Source organism: Oncorhynchus gorbuscha, linkage group LG23 (assembly GCF_021184085.1).
Source record: "Oncorhynchus gorbuscha isolate QuinsamMale2020 ecotype Even-year linkage group LG23, OgorEven_v1.0, whole genome shotgun sequence".
Taxonomy (NCBI): domain Eukaryota; kingdom Metazoa; phylum Chordata; class Actinopteri; order Salmoniformes; family Salmonidae; genus Oncorhynchus; species Oncorhynchus gorbuscha.
The window spans coordinates 67,472,038-67,496,732 of NC_060195.1; the positions used below are offsets into that span (position 1 = coordinate 67,472,038).

The 24,695-nt window shown below is 45.7% G+C and overlaps 1 protein-coding gene across 2 annotated transcripts in view; it reads right to left on the bottom strand.

The window, feature by feature from the left end:
• The window catches only part of LOC124011352 (interleukin-1 receptor accessory protein-like 1-B), a 444,356-nt gene that overhangs the window by 276,725 nt on the left and 142,936 nt on the right, over positions 1-24,695 (bottom strand). For both annotated transcript variants that reach the window (XM_046324642.1, XM_046324641.1), the window contains exon 3: positions 7,215-7,494. In XM_046324642.1, the coding sequence (XP_046180598.1) occupies positions 7,215-7,494 (280 nt within the window). The remainder of the gene's footprint in view (positions 1-7,214; positions 7,495-24,695) is intronic.

Sequence of the window (24,695 nt, forward strand, 5' to 3'; positions counted from 1 at the left end):
GTGTCTCCTGATCCTCCCTGGTTAACGTGTCTCCTGATCCTCCCTGGTTAACGTGTCGCCTGATCCTCCCTGGTTAACATGTCTCATGATCCTCCCTGGTTAATGTGTATCCTGATCCTCCCTGGTTAACATGTCTCCTGATCCTCCCTGGTTAACGTATCTCCTGGTCCTCCCTGGTTAATGTGTATCCTGATCCTCCCTGGTTAACGTATCTCCTGGTCCTCCCTGGTTAATGTGTATCCTGATCCTCCCTGGTTAACGTATCTCCTGTTCCCCCCTGGTTAATGTGTATCCTGATCCTCCCTGGTTAACGTGTCTCCTGATCCCTCCTGGTTAACGTGTCTCCTGTTCCCCCCTGGTTAACGTGTCTCCTGATCCCCCCTGGTTAACGTGTCTCCTGTTCCTCCCTGGTTAATGTGTATCCTGATCCTCCCTGGTTAACGTGTCTCCTGATCCCCCCTGGTTAACGTGTCTCCTGTTCCCCCCTGGTTAATGTGTATCCTGATCCTCCCTGGTTAACGTGTCTCCTGGTCCTCCCTGGTTAACGTGTCTCCTGGTCCTCCCTGGTTAACGTGTCTCCTGGTCCTCCCTGGTTAACGTGTCTCCTGGTCCTCCCTGGTTAATGTGTCTCCTGATCCTCACTGGTTAACGTGTCTCCTGATCCTCCCTGGTTAACGTGTCTCCTGGTCCTCCCTGGTTAACGTGTCTCCTGATCCTCCCTGGTTAATGTGTATCCTGGTCCTCCCTGAATAACGTGTCTCCTGATCCTCCCTGGTTAACGTGTCTCCTGGTCCTCCCTGGTTAACGTGTCTCCTGATCCTCACTGGTTAAGGTTGCTCTCATATGGCTGAATTAGAGCTGATTTCACATACATATTGAAGAAACATTATGTCCCTGTCAATTGTAGGCTCTGAGCACAGCACAGCCACCTGGAGGGCCCGGTTTCCTTTTACATTGGTGCCCTCTGACTTCTCTTAGTGCAGCCGAGCATATGCATCATGGGCTGGAGCTCAGAGCAACACACACACACACACGCACGCACACACACACACACACACACACACACACACACACACACACACACACACACACACACACACACACACACACACACACACACACACACACACACACACACACACACACACACACACACACACACACACACACACACACACACACACACACACACACACATCATATACATCATATAGAGCAGCAAAACCAAAACCACGGCAGCAGAATGAGTCACAAAAGAGAGGGAAGATATACTCGTAGAGAGATCGAGAGGAGAGAGATTGAGAGGGGGAGAGAGATGGAGATAGAGACTTTGTGGGGTCACCCAGGGGAATAGAGATGAGGGTTGAAAGGCTGTGGGGTCACTGAGGTGGAGAGAGATAAGCTTTGAAAGGTTGTGGGGACATTGAGGGGGAGAGAGATATGGGTTGAAAGGTTGTGGGGACATTGAGGGGGAGGGAAATAAGGGTTGAAAGGTGTTGGGGACACTGAGGGGGAGAGAGATAAGGGTTGAAAGGTTGTGGTGTCATTGGGTCGCTACATGTGTGTGCTGAAGGACAACTTGCATATATCTGCCTCATTATTAGTGTTCTATCATACACTCTCCACTGACATCTGGTGAAAAGGCTAGATGTATAATGTACATACATGACTGACAGGCTTCATCCGCTTGACATAATAATACATACAGCGTTTCTAATAATCAAAGTAACAGCGTTTGCCCTGAAATGAAAAGATGAAAATAAAAATGTTGTTGAAGAAAACCACCCAGAGGGTGAGAGAGAAATGAAAGGCTGTAGCAACACAGATTAAAGTGTGATAGTGTCTTTTGGAAGTAAGACTCATTCTGCTGGCGTGGTTTATAAGATACAGCAATGACTCCGTCCATCCATGCTCTGCTCAAAGACCCGGATCCTAATCTCTTTCTCTCTACAACCACAACGTTCCTCTTTTGTCTCCCTCACTGTGCCCACTGCCTAATCCAAATTCAATATGTTAACGTATGCGAGCGCCTTGCTACAGAGGAACATGCAAAAAGCTGAGTCCAAAGGAGAGCATCCTGGGATTCTGCTGCAGTGTTGTGATGATTGGGCCCCAAAAGAGGGGAGGAATTATAAGTCATATCTCCATAATGACAGTGTACGCTATTGTTGGGATCTGTTCATTCCATTTCCATATTTTACTACGTGTGTCAACACAGCAACAATATCTACCACAATATTGTACAGCAGGGGGTAACTTGATGAGAAATGTTGAGGGGTTTAAAAGTGTGTATAATGTGTCCGGGATTGGTGTCATTTGGGGACAGTGATATGTTGAATAGATAAACACTGAAAGGAACATCTCTCAGAATCAAAGGGTGATTTTAAGTCTAAGCCAAATCGCAGGTTGATTCTATATACAGCAGTTGTATACATTTAAGAACATTTCCATTGAAGTATTAAACCTGAAACAGAGGAAGTTGAGTAGAACATTGTATAGGCCACTACAGACAAGGGATTTCTCTCTCTTTAAGGTACAGTAGGTTTTCCCAGCTCTAACTGGCAGACACTTTGCTCTCCACTAAAAACAACCTACAATGAAGCGAACTAATGAGCCATTCAAGAAAAGACGTCCTTAACCGAAGAGGTTAATAAGTTATTACTATATCATTATTAATACACAATACTGTAACACGTTTTCTCTTTTCACTACCACAGGCTGCACAGCCAGACAGCAGCAATGCAACGTGACAAGGAAGTGTAATGTTTATTGACTTGGAAAGCAATCCAGTGATATGTTCTCTTTAGGGAGAGCTACAGAGAAAAAGAAAGGCTTGTTCACAATTGCAAACCTTCTTTTTCGGTTCTCTGTTCATTGTATGACTACAATGGCAAACTTCCGACAGATGCTAAAATGTCAGAGATATTCCGCTGTTAATGTCTAGTGTTAATAATATGTTTCAGAAGTCAATCTGTTGATCAGAAAAGCATGGAGCGTGGCAGTATGTTGGCATGTAGCGTACTTGGTAACAGATTTGGACTAAATGAATCCTCCAGATTAATTTTAGGGAGATAACATGTTTCCTTATGTCCAACCAAATCTGAACCAAATCTGCCTCATCGCAGGGAGGGCAATGTGAAGCTACGTCTCACAGATACACACATGCCATGTTTGAGAGCCAAGGATTTCTACCTGGGAAACATAATGTCGCTGTCGGTTGAAAACCTTCTAACACCATTTTATGCAAATGTTCATATTATAATTGGTTTATTACATCTTTTGAAACCAGTAACTCCCCTCAATGTCATCTGGATCAAATTAAGGTCCGACATCTGTAGAGCTGTGATACGCAATTTAGTGCTATTAAATGAAAGTGATATTTGATAGTTTTTTAAGTGCAATGTGGGAATGGGCTATCTGCCTTCCAACATGGCTGGGTTTCAGTACCTATCCTAGGCCTGGTTGTTTACATGGCAGTTGTGGTAAAACAGTCAGGGAGTGGAGTAAGGACAGTCATGACTCTAGGACCAAGAAAATGTATTTTAGTTAACGGGAAAATATTTCCAGAAAAGTTTCTGTTTTGGAGAAAATAGGTTTTAATCAACGATAAGGTATGTGTCATGCCCTGGCCATAGAGTGGCTTTTATTCTCTGTTTTGGTTAGGCCAGGGTGTGACTAAGGTGGGCATTCTATGTTAATTTTCTATGTTTTGGATTTCTTTGTTGTTTGGCCGGGTGTGGTTCTCAATCAGAGGCAGCTGTCTATCATTGGCTCTGATTGAGAACCAAACTTGGGTAGCCTTTTCCCACCTGGGTTTTGTGGGTAGATGCTTTCTGTTTTTGTGTCTGCACCAGACAGAACTGTTTCGGTTGTTCTCTTTGTTGTTTTGCTATTCAGTGTTCAGTTCAACTAATAAAAGATGAAGACGAACCACGCTGCACCTTGGTCCTCACCTTCTTCCACCAACAGCCGTTACAGTATGTGCACTCTCCAGCCAATCAATAACATCAATTAGTCAATTGAACAATTCAATTAAAGCACATTGTTGGAATTACAACCAGAAGCATCCTGTCAAAACCCTAGAGAACAACCTCTTTCCTCTTCGGACGATTCCTACGGACCTGGAGATTGGTGAAGGTTGACGGCACACAGTGGCAAAGAACATAACAATGGGATTATTTCTTATGATTATAGCAGAGTAAGTGTTGCCCCTAATTGGTGTAAACAGTTGTGACGAGCTACAAAGCAACACAATCATCCAAATCAAATCTCCTGGCTGGACTATTTCGGCCTGATTACACAATAACCCCACGGTGAGTGATCGTGTTCCTCCTCAGGCATCGGCTACACAGCCATAGCGCAGCACTGAATAGAATAGAGAATCATGGTAGAAGGGGGATTGGAACTGCTCTCTAACTGCCTGCCTGTGTTCACTCTCTGAGCCATGCTCGCTGGCTAACTGCCTGCCTGTGTTCCCTCTCTGAGCCATGCTCGCTGGCTAACTGCCTGCCTGTGTTCACTCTCTGAGCCATGCTCGCTGGCTAACTGCCTGCCTGTGTTCACTCTCTGAGCCATGCTCCCTGGCTAACTGCCTGCCTGTGTTCACTTTCTGAGCCATGCTCCCTGGCTAACTGCCTGCCTGTGTTCCCTCTCTGAGCCATGCTCCCTGGCGAACTGCCTGCCTGTGTTCACTCTCTGAGCCATGCTAACTGCCTGCCTGTGTTCCCCCTCTGAGCCATGCTAACTGCCTGCCTGTGTTCCCTCTCTGAGCCATGCTCAATGGCTAACTGCCTGCCTGTGTTCACTCTCTGAGCCATGCTCGCTGGCTAACTGCCTGCCTGTGTTCACTCTCTGAGCCATGCTCCCTGGCTAACTGCATGCCTGTGTTTCCTCTCTGAGCCATGCTCCCTGGCTAACTGCCTGCCTGTGTTCACTCTCTGAGCCATGCTAACTGCCTGCCTGTGTTCCCTCTCTGAGCATGCTAACTGCCTGTCTGTGTTTCCTCTCTGAGCCATGCTCCCTGGCTAACTGCCTGTCTGTGTTTCCTCTCTGAGCCATGCTCCCTGGCTAACTGCCTGCCTGTGTTCCCTCTCTGAGCCATGCTCCCTGGCTAACTGCCTGCCTGTGTTCCCTCTCTGAGCCATGCTCCTTGGCTAACTGCCTGCCTGTGTTCCCTCTCTGAGCCATGCTCCCTGGCTAACTGCCTGCCTGTGTTCCCTCTCTGAGCCATGCTCCCTGGGGAACTGCCTGCCTGTGTTCACTCTCTGAGCCATGCTCCCTGGCGAACTGCCTGCCTGTGTTCCCTCTCTGAGCCATGCTCGCTGGCGAACTGCCTGCCTGTGTGCACTCTCTGAGCCATGCTCCCTGGCTTACTGCCTGCCTGTGTTCCCTCTCTGAGCCATGCTCCCTGGCTAACTGCCTGCCTGTGTTCCCTCTCTGAGCCATGCTCCCTGGCGAACTGCCTGCCTGTGTTCACTCTCTGAGCCATGCTAACTGCCTGCCTGTGTTCCCCCTCTGAGCCATGCTAACTGCCTGCCTGTGTTCACTCTCTGAGCCATGCTCGCTGGCTAACTGCCTGCCTGTGTTCACTCTCTGAGCCATGCTCGCTGGCTAACTGCCTGCCTGTGTTTCCTCTCTGAGCCATGCTAACTGCCTGCCTGTGTTCCCTCTCTGAGCCATGCTCCCTGGCTAACTGCCTGCCTGTGTTCCCTCTCTGAGCCATGCTCCCTGGCTAACTGCCTGCCTGTGTTCACTCTCTGAGCCATGCTCCCTGGCTAACTGCCTACCTGTGTTCACTCTCCGAGCCATGCTCCCTGGCTAACTGCCTATCTGTGTTCACTCTTTGAGCCATGCTCCCTGGCTAACTGCCTGCCTGTGTTCCCTCTCTGAGCCTGTGTTCCCTGCCTATGTTCCCTCTCTGAGCTCTGCGCTGCAAAGGGGCAGTTAGCTAGGGGAATGCAAGTGTTACCACTGCTGAAAGGCAGGGCAAATTTTCTCAGCTGAATTGAGGCTAAGGAGAGAGGTCACACTGACTGTGCTAGTGGTGTATGTGGGTGGCAGGCAGAACCAGGGCAAACACAGCATTGGGAGTTTTTTTTATAGACCTCAAACCCTATTAAAGGGACAGCTCAATCAAAACACAGAAACAACTTGATTTTCATGAGCTTCCACAATCTTTCCAAAGTTGTGGGGAAACCATTCATCTGGTTTTACAGTGTTTGGAGAAAGGAGTGGCTCTGAAACAATATGTTGGATAGACAATGGTTCCTCTCCTAGTTGAGCCAAGCAGTGTTTCTGAGCCTAAACTGCAGGTTGTTATGGTCTTCTAAGTCAAGACACCTGCTCTGACCTTCCCACTCACCTGGGTACGAACAACCTCTACAGGAAACAAACCCTCTCTTCTATCAATACCTAGGAAGACAGGAACTTTACAATATTATGGAACTCATAAAGGATAATGATGTCCTCCGACGGGTGTCTTTATTCGACAAGGGGAGGAGGTACATTATCTCTCCTTTTCTGTCTCTCTACACCTCTCTTGTTTCCTCCCCCACCACCTCTCAGCTGTGAATAAGTGTCCATCTTCATATCTTTCCTCCCTCGCTCCAGACTCCATAGCTGCGTTAAAGAACAGGAGTTGAGAAGCCTAAGAGTTATGGGTCTGCCAATGACACTTAATACCTTATTGTCCCCCGGAGAAAACAAACAAACAACTTAAGCATGTTAAGTGAGGGAGGGCCTCTAACAGTGTAGACCCAGGTCCAACTCTCTTCTGGCTGGGGATTAGAGAATTCATTAGTAATCTGCAGGGGAGGACTTTAAAGCAGTTTGATTTATGTGCATAGGTTGCAGAAACTCCTCTCCCCCACTATTTTACCTACAACTGCTATGTAAACAACCAGGAATAGGATAGGTACAGAAACCCAGCCATTTTGGAAGGAAGATAACCAATTTCCACAATGCACTTCAACAACTATCAGATATGATAGCAGTTATATTTTACAGCACTAAATTGTTCTAGGTTGACTAGATATAACAGAACACCTGACCTCAATACACAGGAACATAACAGAACAGCTGACCTCAATACACAGGAACATAACAGAACAGCTGACCTCAATACACAGGAACATAACAGAACAACTGACCTCAATACACAGGAACATAACAGAACAACTGACCTCAATACACAGGAACATAACAGAACAACTGACCTCAATACACAGGAATAGTGTCCAACGTCTTGGAGCTCGGTGGGTCTAAACCAGATAGCGTCCTCCTCCTTGTTCATTCTGATGCCGTCGAAAGAGATAGGCTCCTCAAAGTCTCCGTGTCCTGTACTTTTATACCACATAAGGCTTAGTCCCACACTCTGGGAGTGGGTGTAGTTCGCTCTGATGTATCCATAGAATAAAGCACATTTAATCCGCACCGGTTCCCCCAAAAGCACTTTGTATTTCAAGTAGTCCACTGACCAATCCGTGCAGTCGTCCACTGAGGAGAAAGGGGAGAGGGAAAGGTAGATTAATAGGACTGTCAAAAGAGCGTCATAAAAGTGTTATAATGACACGACATAAGCACATTTGTTTCCTAACACAGGAAAACAAGCTGATCATTTAAATGGTATTTGGCGCTGGGAAGTGGGATCAGAGTCAAATAAATGACTGGCCTTAGTTAAGTCTCTATGTGCATTGCCAGTATTGATTTGACCATCATGAATCAGGAAGTAATAATTGCCCTCACTACAATTGTTTACAGTAGCATTTTCATCTCAAAGTGGCAACACTTCCAACCTATCACCCCTCTCTAAGCTTTTTCCACCACACAGGAACAGTAGAAAATATGTAGACAGAATGGAACACATAAAAGAAGAGGATAGAGTAGTAGCTGTGGTTGCCGGGGCCTACAGCTGTCTGCTCACCCAGCCGTGCCAGAGCACTAGCACCAGCTGTGACCTAGTCAGAGCCGGGGCAGCGAGAGCCAATGGGAGGGCAGAGTCAGGAGTCGACACACGACCACTCGCACCCGGGACGAGGACGAGGAGCCAGGCGCACACGGCGGTTGACAGACAGGGATGTAAATTCCAAAAACATAGCACCACCAGACCGTGGAGGCACTGTCCTCTGAGAAACTCACTACTAAAAAGTAGCACCTCTGTATTTAAACGGTATGAAGCATTTTCTGCCATATTACCCTTATTGTATAACAATATTAGACTTCCCAAAGCATCATTCATCCTCTCTCCAGACATGCACACATACTACATCCAGATGTATTAGTCTGTATTACAGACTCTTTAACATCAATCTAACATAATGATTACATACAGGCCCTGTTGTCAGAGCCATCCACTTCCCTCCTAATGGATGACTCAGGACACTCATTCACATTAAACTGCAATAGAAAACAAGAGAACATCTCAGCGTACACACTGAACTGCCTTCAGTGTCCTCTTTCAATACCACAAATGTCAATGTTCAGGGAATAAATGAAAAATCCCTTCCTGATATTGGCCAGCTACAGGTAGAGGCTGGGGGTCACTGAATGTTTATCACCATTATGATATCTCATATAGTAGTCACCGACCACCAGCCAATCATATCATATCATATCCCCATTAGGTACCTCATCAATTGGAAAATACCTGAGTTGATTCGGTTGGTTTGCATATTTATTTTGTAGCGGTGGGGTGTCTGTCTGTCACTCACCCAGTTGCCTACCTCAATGAGCTCTGAAGGGACGGAAAAAGATTTCCAGAGGCCCCAGCCATACACATACCAAAATACACACACACACACACACACATGCATGCACGCACACAGTGAAAAGGCTGTAGAGATCAGAGTTTTCATGCAGGCTTCCGGGCTGTGGAGGCCTTGGCTATTGCTATTGAAATGGATATGATTCTCCCTGAGATCTCTACAGCCTTCTCGCCAGATTATAGGATGATCCATTTTCTTTTTGAAGTGTAAAGTAACATTTAATCCAGAGGCAAAAAACTATCTGCTTAGCATCTTAGCCAGTGAAGGCTCCTCAGAGGGGGAAGGGGAGGACCATCCCTCCTCGGTGAATTCTTTTTTATTTATTTTTTTTCATAGTGAAACATTTAAAAAGTGATCCTTTTTAGATAAAACTATACTAAATATATTCACATGTCACCAAAGCATTGATTAAAACACACTGTTTTGCAATGAGGGTCTACAGTATCCTCAGCACCACTCTGTGATGTAGAACCATGGTGTAGCTGGAGGACAGCTAGCTTCTGTCCTCCTTTGGGTACATTGACTTCAACACAAAACCTAGGAGGCTCATGGTTCTCACCCCTTTCCATAGACTTACACAGTAATTATGACAACTTCTGCAGGACGTCCTTCAACCTTTCAGAGCTCTCACAGCATAAACACCCAATCAAATGATCAGAGAATGAATCTAGTACAGAAAGCATAAGCTACAACTAGCTAGCACTGCAGCGCATTTAAAGTGTGGTGAGTAGTTCACTCAAAGAAAGAAAAAGACAATAGTTTAACAGTTTTTAATAAATTAATTCCTTCCAAAATTAAGAACAAGCGAGAGAGAGAGAGAGCGAGTGAGCGCTAGCTATATTTCAGAGTAAATATTTGTTTCACTTTCAATGACTTAGCTAGCATTGAATGCAGCTAGATAGTTTAGCATACTCAAACACCTGGCTCAAACAGAGAGGGATGCTATGTTGGCAAGCTGACTATGGCTATCCAACACTGGAAGTCTTACAAGTCAATATAAGCTTTTAGTTTTATTAATTTATTGCTGACAGGGCCCACCGGTGTAACTGCTAAACTGCTTGTTGCTGACTGTACACTGTACTGCATGACTGTATCGAGTTTACTAACATGTTAGTTCTAGTAGCTAAACTTAGCAAAAAAAGAAATGTCCTTTTACTGTCAACTGCATTTATTTTCAGCAAACTTAACATGTGTACATATTTCTATGAACATTCAACAACTGAGACATAAACTGAACATGTTCCACAGACATGTGATTAACAGAAATTGATGTGTCCCTGAACAAAAGGGGGGAGGGGTCAAAATCAAAAGTAACAGTCAGTATCTGGTGTGGCCATCAGTTGCATTAAGTACTGCAGTGCATCTCCTCCTCATGTACTGCACCAGATTTGCCAGTTCTTGCTGTGAGATGTTACCCCACTCTTCCATCAAGGCACCTGCAAGTTCCCAGACTTTTCTGGGGGGAATGGCCCAGCCCTCACCCTCCGATCCAACAGGTCCCAGATGTGCTCAAAGGGAATGAGATCCGTGCTTTTCCCTGCCCATGGCAGAACACTGACATTTCTGTCTTGCATGAAATCACGCACAGAATGAGCAGTATGGCTGGTGGCATTGTCATGCTGAAGGGTCATGTCAGGATGAGACTGCAGGAAGGGTACCACATGAGGGAGGAGGAGGTCTTCCCTGTAATGCACAGCGTTGATTGCCTGCAATGACAACAAGCTCAGTCCGATGATACTGTGACACACCGCCCCAGACCATGACGGACCCTCCACCTCCAAATCGACTCCACTCCAGAGTATAGACCTTGGTGTAATGCTCATTCCTTTGACGATAAACGCAAATCCGACCATCACCCCTGGTGAGACAAATACGCAACTCGTCAGTGAACAGCACTTTTTGCCAGTCCTGTCTGGTCCAACGACAGTGGGTTTGTGCCCATAGGCAACGTTGTTGCTGGTGATGTCTGGTGAGGACCTGCTTTACAACAGGCCTACAAGCCCTCAGTCCAGCCTCTCTCAGCCTATTGCGGACAGTCTGAGGGATTGTGCATTCCTGGTGTAACCTGGGCAGTTGTTGTTGCCATCCTGTACCTGTCCTGCAGGTGTGATGTTCAGATGTACCGATCCTGTGCAGGTGTTGTTACACGTGGTTTGCCACTGCGAGGACGATCAGCTGTCTGTCCTGTCTCCCTGTAGCACCGTCTTAGGTGTCTCACAGTACAGATATTGCAATTTATCGACCTGGCCACATCTGCAGTCCTCATGCCTCCTTGCAGCATGCCTAAGGCACATTCACGCAGATGAGCAGGGACCCTGGGCATCTTTCTTTTGGTGCTTTTCAGAGTCAGTAGAAAGGCCTCTTTAGTGTCCTAAGTTTTCATAACTGTGATCTTAATTGCCTACTGTCTGTAAGCTGTCTTAACGATCGTTCCACATGTACATGTTCATTAATTATTTATGGTTCATTGAACAAGCATGGGAAACAGTGTTTAAACCCTTTACAATGAAGATCTGTGAAGTTATTTTGGATTTCTATAAATTATCTTTGAAAGACAGGGTCCTGAAAAGGGGACGTTTCTTTTTTTACTGAGTTTATGTTGACTATGACGTGACAATGATATAGGCTGTGTGTTGCGGTTAGAGGTTATGATATGAAGGTTTGGCTTGGAAAAGTTGTTTCGCCCTGGTCACAGACAGCCGATGTGGTGTGCACTGAAGTCCACAAGCGAAGGGAAAAGGGGAGAGGAGGAGAGTGCGTAGATAGTTTCGAGAATAAATTACAGACGCAACGAACTGTTTGTGTGTCTGCTATGAAAGTGAACTGTGTTCACGTCTCTTCTGTTGTTAAATGTTTCTAAATGGAAGCAAACGGAACGAAACGGGGATAAACATACCTGCATTTGTCCAATAGAAACTCTTGTTTGCAACTGGACTAATGATTACACCCTATATCAGCTAGATGCAGACAAGAGTGTGCAACTCGGTATTGAATGTGTCACTTTCTGTCACCTTGATTACTAAAAATGATCTCAACCTGTGCACCTACTGTACGTTGTAAACTTTCATTCATAGGCTAGGTTGTAGCAACTTCAGGGAACATTAGAGCATCATGTAGTAGCCTAGTGGTTAAGAGTGTTGGGCCAGTAAATGAAAGGCCGCTGGATCCAATCCCGAGCCGACTAGGTGAAAAATCTGTCGATGTGCCCTTGAGCAAGGCACTTAACCCAAATTGCTCCTGTAAGTCACTCTGGATAAGAGCGTCTGCTAAATGACTAAACATTTAAATGTAGCCTAAACCATTACATTGAGCTGGGAGAATGGAATATGAATGACAGTCCTCCAGTATGCTGTAATAGAAATAAGGCCATGCTCATAAAAAAAATGATAATCCTCCCTCATCTTAAACACCTCTGATCTCATCTCAGTTATCCCTCCATCTTGTGCAATCCATTCCTCTCTCATTTTAAACGCCTCTGATCTCAGCTCAGTTATCCCTCCATCTTGTGCAATCCATTCCTCCATCACTCACTCGCTCTCGTTTCAACTGTCTTTATCTTCCCCCCATTAAAACAGCTGGCTAGCACAGCTGCTGAGCACTCAACAGGCTTGGCTAATTGTGTCTTCATTCATGTTTTATTTACAAGAAACAACTCTGCAGCTAATTAACGGGGGGGGGGGTTGTCCTATAATTCATCCATGCCAGAGAGAGAGTGGGAGAGAAGGTGAGAGTGAAAGTGAGAGAGGGAGAGAGAGAGATTAAAAATAACTTACATTTCAATAAAGCAGACACTGGATAGGCATCAATATGGCTTTTGAAACGACCATAGACTTCACAGTGGAGTTCCACTGAAATCTACATATCTATGTGTTAGTCTGTGGAGATGCTCTTCAAGTAGAGACCCAACCCCAAGCCACTTCAGGCTGAAGAGCAGGTAGCTAGATGATAGTGATGTGTCAGTAGCAGACATTAACAGGAAGCCTGCTGTCTACGGTCTGGGTATTGGGGGACCTTTCGCAGCATGACTTAAAAAAGTGCTACTTTCCTCCCCCTGTTGCCATGGGATCCCAGGGACTAACCTTGCTAATCAACGACTGACTAATTAAGCGTCGTTTGAGCACTGTGGCAATCTGTAACTAAAACAAGAAATCACAAAGACGGTTTCGCATAATTAAAAGCTAATTGCGAGAAGTCTCCTTACGAGAACAATCTCTACCAGTCTTTAATGCACTCACACACAACTCATTTTGCATTTGGATATTTTATTCCAATTAGAGTTTTAAATTATGAATAAACAGTCATTATTGAAAGTGAGAATTTATGAATGGTCACATAGGACAAGCTATACTCCGTTTTGATTCCTGGCTATGTGTACACTAATGGCTATGTGTCCTGGCTATGTGTACACTAATGGCTATGTGTACACTAATGGCTATGTGTCCTGGCTATGTGTCCTGGCTATGTGTACACTAATGGCTCTGTGTCCTGGCTATGTGTCCACTAATGGCTATGTGTACACTAATGGCTCTGTGTCCTGGCTATGTGTCCACTAATGGCTATGTGTACACTAATGGCTCTGTGTCCTGGCTATGTGTCCACTAATGGCTATGTGTCCACTAATGGCTATGTGTCCTGGCTATTTGTACACTAATGGCTCTGTGTCCTGGCTATGTGTACACTAATGGCTCTGTGTCCTGGCTATGTGTCCACTAATGGCTATGTGTCCTGGCTATGTGTACACTAATGGCTATGTGTCCTGGCTATGTGTACACTAATGGCTATGTGTCCTGGCTATTTGTACACTAATGGCTCTGTGTCCTGGCTATGTGTCCACTAATGGCTATGTGTACACTAATGGCTATGTGTACACTAATGGCTATGTGTCCTGGCTATGTGTCCACTAATGGCTATGTGTCCTGGCTATGTGTACACTAATGGCTATGTGTCCTGGCTATTTGTACACTAATGGCTATGTGTCCTGGCTATGTGTACACTAATGGCTATGTGTCCTGGCTATTTGTACACTAATGGCTATGTGTCCTGGCTATGTGTCCACTAATGGCTATGTGTCCTGGCTATGTGTACACTAATGGCTATGTGTCCTGGCTATTTGTACACTAATGGCTATGTGTCCTGGCTATGTGTACACTAATGGCTATGTGTCCTGGCTATTTGTACACTAATGGCTATGTGTCCTGGCTATTTGTACACTAATGGCTATGTGTCCTGGCTATGTGTACACTAATGGCTATGTGTCCTGGCTATTTGTACACTAATGGCTATGTGTCCTGGCTATGTGTACACTAATGGCTATGTGTCCTGGCTATTTGTACACTAATGGCTCTGTGTCCTGGCTATGTGTACACTAATGGCTATGTGTACACTAATGGCTATGTGTCCTGGCTATGTGTCCTGGCTATTTGTACACTAATGGCTCTGTGTCCTGGCTATGTGTACACTAATGGCTCTGTGTCCTGGCTATGTGTACACTAATGGCTCTGTGTCCTGGCTATTTGTACACTAATGGCTATGTGTACACTAATGGCTATGTGTCCTGGCTATGTGTACACTAATGGCTCTGTGTCCTGGCTATGTGTCCACTAATGGCTATGTGCCCTGGCTATGTGTCCACTAATGGCTATGTGTCCTGGCTATGTGTACACTAATGGCTCTGTGTCCTGGCTATGTGTACACTAATGGCTCTGTGTCCTGGCTATGTGTACACTAATGGCTCTGTGTCCTGGCTATGTGTCCACTAATGGCTATGTGTCCTGGCTATGTGTACACTAATGGCTCTGTGTCCTGGCTATGTGTACACTAATGGCTCTGTGTCCTGGCTATGTGTACACTAATGGCTATGTGTCCTGGCTATGTGTCCACTAATGGCTATGTGTCCTGGCTATGTGTACACTAATGGCTCTGTGTCCTGGCTATGTGTACACTAATGGCTATGTGTCCTGGCTATGTGTACACTAATGGCTATGTGTCCTGGCTATGTGTCCACTAATGGCTATGTGTCCTGACTATGTGTACACTAATGGCTCTGTGTCCTGGCTATGTGTACACTAAAGGCTATGTGTCCTGGCTATGTGTACACTAATGGCTCTGTGTACACTAATGGCTCTGTGTCCTGGCTATGTGTACACTAATGGCTATGTGTCCTGGCTATGTGTACACTAATGGCTATGTGTACACTGATGGCTCTGTGTCCTGGCTATCTGTACACTAATGGCTCTGTGTCCTGGCTATGTGTACACTAAAGGCTATGTGTCCTGGCTATGTGTACACTAATGGCTATGTGTACACTAATGGCTCTGTGTCCTGGCTATGTGTACACTAAAGGCTATGTGTCCTGGCTATGTGTACACTAATGGCTATGTGTACACTAATGGCTCTGTGTCCTGGCTATGTGTACACTAATGGCTATGTGTCCTGGCTATGTGTACACTAATGGCTATATGTCCTGGCTATGTGTACACTAATGCCTATGTGTCCTGGCTATGTGTACACTAATGGCTCTGTGTCCTGGCTATGTGTACACTAAAGGCTATGTGTCCTGGCTATGTGTACACTAATGGCTCTGTGTCCTGGCTATGTGTACACTAATGGCTCTGTGTCCTGGCTATGTGTACACTAAAGGCTATGTGTCCTGGCTATGTGTACACTAATGGCTATGTGTACACTAATGGCTATGTGTCCTGGCTATGTGTACACTAATGGCTCTGTGTCCTGGCTATGTGTCCTGGCTATGTGTACACTAATGGCTCTGTGTCCTGGCTATGTGTACACTAATGGCTATGTGTACACTAATGGCTATGTGTACACTAATGGCTCTGTGTCCTGGCTATGTGTACACTAAAGGCTCTGTGTCCTGGCTATGTGTACACTAAAGGTTATGTGTCCTGGCTATGTGTACACTAATGGCTATGTGTACACTAATGGCTATGTGTCCTGGCTATGTGTCCACTAATGGCTATGTGTACACTAATGGCTATGTGTACACTAATGGCTCTGTGTCCTGGCTATGTGTACACTAAAGGCTCTGTGTCCTGGCTATGTGTACACTAAAGGCTATGTGTACACTAAAGCTGGCTATGTGTACACTAAAGGCTATGTGTCCTGGCTATGTGTACACTAATGGCTATGTGTACACTAATGGCTATGTGTCCTGGCTATGTGTTCCACTAATGGCTATGTGTACACTAATGGCTATGTGTACACTAATGGCTCTGTGTCCTGGCTATGTGTACACTAATGGCTATGTGTACACTAATGGCTATGTGTACACTAAAGGCTATGTGTCCTGGCTATGTGTACACTAATGGCTATGTGTACACTAATGGCTATGTGTCCTGGCTATGTGTACACTAATGGCTATGTGTCCTGGCTATTTGTACACTAATGGCTATGTGTACACTAATGGCTATGTGTACACTAATGGCTATGTGTACACTAAAGGCTATGTGTACTGGCTATGTGTACACTAATGGCTATGTGTACACTAATGGCTCTGTGTCCTGGCTATGTGTCCTGGCTATGTGTACACTAATGGCTATGTGTCCTGGCTATGTGTACACTAATGGCTATGTGTCCTGGCTATGTGTACACTAATGGCTATGTGTACACTAATGGCTATGTGTCCTGGCTATGTGTACACTAATGGCTATATGTCCTGGCTATGTGTCCTAGCTATGTGTCCTGGCTATGTGTACACTAATGGCTATGTGTCCACTAATGGCTATATGTCCTGGCTATGTGTCCTGGCTATGTGTCCTGGCTATGTGTACACTAATGGCTATGTGTCCTGGCTATGTGTCCTGGCTATGTGTCCTGGCTATGTGTACACTAATGGCTATGTGTCCTGGCTATGTGTCCTGGCTATGTGTCCTGGCTATGTGTCCTGGCTATTTGTACACTAATGGCTATGTGTCCTGGCTATGTGTCCTGGCTATGTGTACACTAATGGCTATTTGTACACTAATGGCTATGTGTCCTGGCTATGTGTCCTGGCTATGTGTCCTGGCTATGTGTACACTAATGGCTATGTGTCCTGGCTATGTGTCCTGGCTATGTGTACACTAATGGCTATGTGTACACTAATGGCTATGTGTCCTGGCTATGTGTCCTGGCTATGTGTACACTAATGGCTATGTGTACACTAATGGCTATGTGTCCTGGCTATGTGTCCTGGCTATGTGTCCTGGCTATTTGTACACTAATGGCTATGTGTCCTGGCTATGTGTCCTGGCTATGTGTACACTAATGGCTATTTGTACACTAATGGCTATGTGTTCTGGCTATGTGTACACTACAACACTGGAACACTGGACATCTAATGCCTTTTCTCCATCACTGCCTCTCTTTCTCCCATCAGCCCAGATTAAACACAGACCATTATGGCTACATTCACTCATTTTTACAGCTCGGAGTGTCTTTGCTCGTCTCTCCCTTCACGTAGATAAAAGTCCCCAAGAATGATGTCCTCTGTCAACTAGGCTCCTGCAGTGTGAATGGATTCTCAGGTGCAGAATGGGAGCTGTCTCTAGTCCTACTGCTGTTTCCTCGTCTGAAAGGTGTTTGGGTGAAAAAGGAGAAGCACGTTGGTTGTCAACTTCTTGATTTATCAAAATAACACGGCACATTTACATGCACTGTATAAAGCATTATGTGGCAAAGGTCAAATAAAAACAGGTTTGTATTTTAGAGGAAAGTTATCAACTCCAAATGATCCGGTTTGGCTTCGTCTGAAAAGTTCACATTTCCAAGTCTATATTAATTTGGACAGAAGGTAGTAAAGTTCTCAATCGGTAAAAAAAAAAAAAAAATGAGTAGTAGTAAAAACATCCAATAGATTTTTCAGTTGAGTACCGCCATGTTGAAAATGTCAACAGTTTAATTGAGTATTTACAGCAGAGAGGAGAGAGATTGGAAATATATTTTCCCTCTTCAAAGTGTATCCATTCAATCAAACTATTTTCATGGAAATATTCAACATAGACAGTAGTAGCTGAGTGAAGAGAATGCTCTGTTTCTCTCTGTCTCTCTGTCTCTCTGTCTCTCTCTGTCTCTCTCTGTCTCTCTCTCTCTCTCTCTGTCACAACTACCTCGAATCAGCCGTTTCAGACATGGTGGGAGGAGAGCAGGGTTATTGTTCATTTCAGTCAGTGAAGAGAAATTATGGGTAATCTGTTGGCAGAAAAAACACAGTGCTCAGCTTGATTGAACTCAATTAACATGTCCCTGCTTACAACAGCTTCTACAGAGCCTGGAACACGAACGGTGAGGGAGCAGGCCCGTTAACTACTAAACGATAACTACACTGACTGACTGGCTGGCTGAATGGCTGACTGACTGACTGGCTGGCTGGCTGGCTGGCTGGCTGGCTGGCTGGCTGAATGGCTGACTGACTGATGACTGGATGGCTGAATGGCTGACTGAATGACTGACTGACTGGCAGGCTGGCTGAATGATCCTCAACACTGGGGCCCCACAAGGGTGCGTTCTGAGCCCTCTCCTGTACTCCCTGTTCACCCACGACTGCGTGGCCACGCACGCCTCCAACTCAATCATAAAGTTTGCGGACGACACAACAGTGGTAGGCTTGATTACCAACAACGACGAGACGGCCTACATGGAGGAGGTGAGGGCCCTCGGAGTGTGGTGTCAGGAAAATAACCTCACACTCAACGTCAACAAAACTAAGGAGATGATTGTGGACTTCAGGAAACAGCAGAGGGAACACCCCCCTATCCACATCGATGGAACAGTACTGGAGATGGTAGCAAGTTTTAAGTTCCTCGGCATACACATCACAGACAAACTGAATTGGTCCACTCACACAGACAGCATCGTGAAGAAGGCGCAGCAGCGCCTCTTCAACCTCAGGAGGCTGAAGAAATTCGGCTTGTCACCAAAAGCACTCACAAACTTCTACAGATGCACAATCGAGAGCATCCTGGCGGGCTGTATCACCGCCTGATATGGCAACTGCTCCGCCCACAACCATAAGGCTCTCCAGAGGGTAGTGAGGTCTGCACAACGCATCACCGGGGGCAAACTACCTGGCCTCCAGGACACCTAAACCACCCAATGTTACAGAAAGGCCATAAAGATCATCAAGGACAACAACCACCCGAGCCACTGCCTGTTCACCCCGCTATCATCCAGAAGGTGAGGTCAGTACAGGTGCATCAAAGCTGGGACCGAGAGACTGAAAAACAGCTTCTATCTCAAGGCCATCAGACTGTTAAACAGCCACCACTAACATTGAGTGGCTGCTGCCAACACACTGACACTGACACTGACACTGACTCAACTCCAGCCACTTTAATAATGGGAATTGATGGGAAATTATGTAAAATATATCACTAGCCACTTTAAACAATGCTACCGTATATAATGTTACATACCCTACATTATTAATCTCATATGCATACGTATATACTGTACTCTATATCATCTACTGCATCCTTATGTAAAACATGTATCACTAGCCACTTTAACTATGCCACTTTGTTTACATACTCATCTCATATGTATATACTGTACTCGATCCCATCTACTGTATCTTGCCTATGCTGCTCTGTACCATCACTCATTCATATATCTTTATGTACATATTCTTTATCCCCTTACACTGTGTATAAGACAGTAGTTTTGGAATTGTTAGTTAGATTACTTGTTGGTTATTACTGCATTGTCGGAACTAGAAGCACAAGCATTTCGCTACACTCGCATTAACATCTGCTAGCCATGTGTATGTGACAAATAAAATTTGATTTGATTTGATGACTAACTGATGACTGGATGGCTGACTGGATTGCTGATTGGCTGACTGTCCGACTGACTCACTGACTGATGACTGGATGGCTGACTGGCTGGCTGATTGGCTGACTGACTGATGACTGGATGGCTGAATGGCTGACTGGCTGGCTGATTGGCTGACTGACTGACTGACTGGCTGACTGGCTGAATGAATGAATGACTGACTGATGACTGGATGGCTGACTGGCTGGCTGATTGGCTGACTGACTGACTGATGACTGGAAGGCTGAATGGCTCACTGGCTGACTGATTGGCTGACTGGCTGACTGACTGACTGATGACTGGAAGGCTGAATGGCTGACTGGCTGGCTGATTGGCTGACTGGCTGACTAAATGATTCTCAATGTCTAAAAGTGTAGATGGAGAACTGTATCTCTAACTGGTCCTGAGGGGCTACTAGGTGTGAAGGGTTTTGTTCCATCCCAGCACCGACACTCGCAGACCTGTCATACATGACCACAGCCACCTTATCATCCAATGCGTCCAATTGGCTCATTCCTCCTCTCCTCTCCTCTCCTCTCCTCTCCTCTCCTCTCCTCTCCTCTCCTCTCCTCTCCTCTCCTCTCCTCTCCTCTCCTCTCCTCTCCTCTCCTCTCCTCTGCAACTCAGTTCCCCAGTTCCCTAAGGCACTGCATCTCAGTGCTTGAGACGTCACTACATACACCCTGGTTCGAATCCAAGCTGTATCACAATCGGCCGTGATTGGGACTCCCATAAGGCGGCGCACAATTGGCCCAGCATTGTCTGGTGTAGGCCATCATTGTAAATAAGAATCTGTTCTTAACTGACTTGCCTAGTTAAATAGTTCAACAACAAATAAATTGTACTGGAAGCAGAATATACTCTGAGTCATTGTACCAGGTGAAATACAGAGTAGCAGGGCCAGGTGAAACATGGTGCTAACAGTAAACATGGATATTATAGACACGTAGACAGGTAGACAGGTAGACACGTAGACACGTAGACACATAGACACGTAGACAGGTAGACACGTAGACATGTAGGCAGGTAGACACCTAGACAGGTAGACACGTAGACACGTAGACAGGTAGACACCTAGACAGGTAGACACGTAGACACGTAGACAGGTAGACACGTAGACATGTAGACAGGTAGACACGTAGACACGTAGACACGTAGGCAGGTAGACACGTAGACACCTAGACAGGTAGACACGTAGACAGGTAGACACGTAGGCAGGTAGACACGTAGACAGGTAGACACGTAGACATGTAGGCAGGTAGACACGTAAACACTTAGACAGGTAGACACGTAGACACGTAGACATGTAGAAAGGTAAACACGTAGACATGTAGAAATGTAGACACGTAGACACGTAGACATGTAGAAATGTAAACAAGTAGACATGTAGAAATGTAGACACGTAGACATGTAGAAATGTAGACACGTAGAAATGTAGACACGTAGACACCTAGACAGGTAGACACGTAGAAATGTAGACACGTAGACACATAGAAATGTAGACATGTAGAAATGTAGACACGTAGACACGTAGACAAGTAGACAAGTAGACACGTAGAAATGTAGACACGTAGAAATGTAGACAAGTAGACATGTAGACACGTAGACATGTAGAAACGTATACATGTAGACATGTAGAAACGTATACATGTAGACATGTAGACACGTAGACATGTAGAAATGTAGACACGTAGAAATGTAGACACGTAGACACCTAGACAGGTAGACAAGTAGACACATAGAAATGTAGACAAGTAGACATGTAGAAACGTAGACACGTAGACATGTAGAAACGTAGACACGTAGACATGTAGAAACGTAGACACGTAGACATGTAGAAATGTAGACACGTAGACAAGTAGACACATAGACAAGTAGACACGTAGACAAGTAGACACGTAGACATGTAGAAATGTAGACACGTAGACATGTAGACATGCAGAAATGTAGACACGTAGACATCTAGAAATGTAGACAAGTAGACATGTAGAAATGTAGACATGTAGAAATGTAGACACGTAGAAATGTAGACATGTAGAAATGTAGACACGTAGAAATGTAGACACGTAGACACGGTTGACCCTTTAAATGGGCTTCTTGCCTCAGCCTCACTATAAACACTTAATGTTATGTCACTCATAGCCAGACATGTTTTCTGGTCACTGCAGGCTGTCCATGTGCTCCCTATGTGTTGTACTGCTCGTTAAAACAAGCTAACAGGTCTGTGGGAGGTACAGTCATCGTCTGTAACATGGGTCGGACCTTCAATTAAGGATGTCCGCTACCGCTGCAGTGTGTGGAAGTCATAGAAATAGGATAACTTGAGTGGGCATCCCCATTCAAGTCAATGTAATTCTATGTCTACAGAGGAAGCTTGTAGGGTCACCATGTTTAGACCGATACACTGGGCACAGCACAACAATAACTTCTATTACAATTTCTGTATCACTATAGTAGTGGATACATTTGACCTGTTCACAGGAAACCTCCGTTCAACCCAAAGCTCGACGAGAAGGGAGGCCCAGACAGACACAGCCTACACTATTGGAACAGAAGCAACAGCCAGTCTCTGAGGTTGTTCATTCATATGCAGCCATTCCCCAACAATAAAAGCGTGACATTTAGAGAGTGAGATGCTAAACAATAATGACACAGTCAATAACATAACATATTCATCCCATTCTAACTAGAATAAGTCACTTACTGCATACTTACATTTACATCATGTGTTCTCTCAGTGTTGCTCTACTTCATACAGACGCACACACATGCATACACACACGCACGCACGCACGCACGCACGCACGCACGCACGCACGCACGCACGCACGCACACACACACACACACACACACACACACACACACACACACACACACACACACACACACACACACACACACACACACACACACACACACACACACACACACACACACACACACACACACTGGTAATCCTTTTCCCATGGAGTGATGTGTTCATGGTTGGCCACGGCCCAGGAAGAGGGACTCTACTTCCCAGTCAGTTTCCTAGGTGGAGGAGAGGTCCTCACTAATCCTGACCACTAATCCACCTTGTGAAAACGCTGCTGCAGCAGAGTGCCTCTCAATGAAGAGGGAAAGGAGTGTGATGTGTGGAGAAGGTAACCTTTCTACCAGGCCTGCAGGAGATGACCTGGCTGATCGAAGCTCCTCCAAAAGCAATGAATGCATCCCAAATGGCAGTAGAGCTAAATGGAGTGCCCCTATAGGGTGAATAGGGTGCCATTTGGGACACAGGCAGTGTTTCATCATGAACATGTTCCAGAGCCATGAACCAAACCAATCATCCGTGGCCATCTGCACTACACACATCTGGCGCTTTCAGGGGCCACTAGGAATACCCATGGGCCCTACGGGGGACGTGTAAACTGGTTTCATTCTCAGCCAATCAGAGGCCACGTGGCGCCCCGGTGGCATTTTTCAGTCCGGTGATTGGCACAAGGTTATCACCTGATTATGCTGCTGTGGCTGGCTTGAAAAAATGTCTTGCCAACTAGAGGCATAGGATACCCTCTGTCTTTCAGATAATAGTTGCAGGTTTCCTGCAGGCCCCAACACGAGTCCATTTTTATTTTAGGCCACCATTATTAGCCAGATAGTGATCATTCTGAGCCAAAAAAAAACTAGTTTAACAGGACCACCAGGCAAAAAATGGACCAGCCCATCTGGAATTTTCCCAAGATGCCAAAGGGCCAGTCCGCCCCTGCTTTCTGACACAGCAGGTAAGCTAAATCAAGCAGACCTGTATTGGGACCCCCCCCCACAACAAAAAATGATTTATTTCAAACCATATATTTTTCAAATACACTTGAACTCTGCCTCAATTAGCCATGGACATTTAGCCATTTTGACATTTATATGCCTACCAAGACACTAATAGACTATCTCATTAAGAGATGGACCCTTTAAAGGGCCCTGTTATTAACATTTTAAATAGAACCATGATTTGTTTACTTACCCAGATGACACCAGCTGCCGGGTTCGTTTGGTAGTCATAGTGACATTTACATCCCGTCCCGCCAAATAAATAAGGCATCTAGCTATCCAACTATGTCCCCCTTGCACTTTACACTCATGACACTCCATCTTCATTCCCTGCTTGTCTCTCTCTCTGTCTCCCTCTCCTTCCTCTTATTTATATGCAAATGCCTCCCAAAAAATAAAGATTGTTATTTTTTCCATCAAAAATAAACATTGCCGTTCGCAATCCTATTGGCTTACGTCTCGTAACAGATTCCCCCGCCCCCTGTGATTGGGAACGTTCTCCTGAGAGTGGCGGCTGCTCTCTCTCTCCCCCTCCTCCCTCCCTCCCTCCCCCTCCCTCTCTCTCTCTCTCTCTCTCTCTCTCTCTCTCTCTCTCTCTCTCTCTCTCTCTCTCTCTCTCTCTCTCTCTCTCTCTCTCTCTCTCTCTCTGTGTCGTCTCTCTCTCTCTCTCTCTCTCTCTCTCTCTCTCTCTCTCTCTCTCTCTCTCTCTCTCTCTCTCTCTCTCTCTCTCTCTCTCTCTCCTCCGAGCATCCTGGCAGTTGCTGGCTGAGAGGGTAGAGAGGGGGCTGATGGGATATGGGCCAGGTCTCGCTCCACTGAGGTGTGCGCTCCTTCGTTTCGGGAACCGGGAGTCGCAGAGGGGGGTAGGTCGCTCAGGTAATAGAAGTGGGGGGTTACTTTAAGAGCCACTTGACAGTCAGAAGGGTCTTGTCATGGAGTCTTTGCCAGCAGCATAGAGCTATAGACCTATGTAAAGACAGAAAGCCCATCCTGGCAGTAGAACGGTGGTGACTCCCCCAGAGGTCAGTGTAATCTCAAGTCATCATCACCCCAGTGGGGTTGTTAAAACCCTCTCCATTAGAGTGTCAGCGATTTCCTTCTGGAAAGATCAAAAATAGCCCCAACTGACAGGAGTAATTACATGTATTCCATTCCAGAAAGCACTAAGCAGACAGACAAAATCTGTCCTTCAATAAGTCTTTAGCTATAAAAGTAACTAGAAGTAATGGTTATGCAGACGTGCATGAATTCCCAGACAGCATAGCAGGGTTAAAGGATATGTAGGAGTTCCATCAGTGACCCTGGTCTGTCCTGCCTGT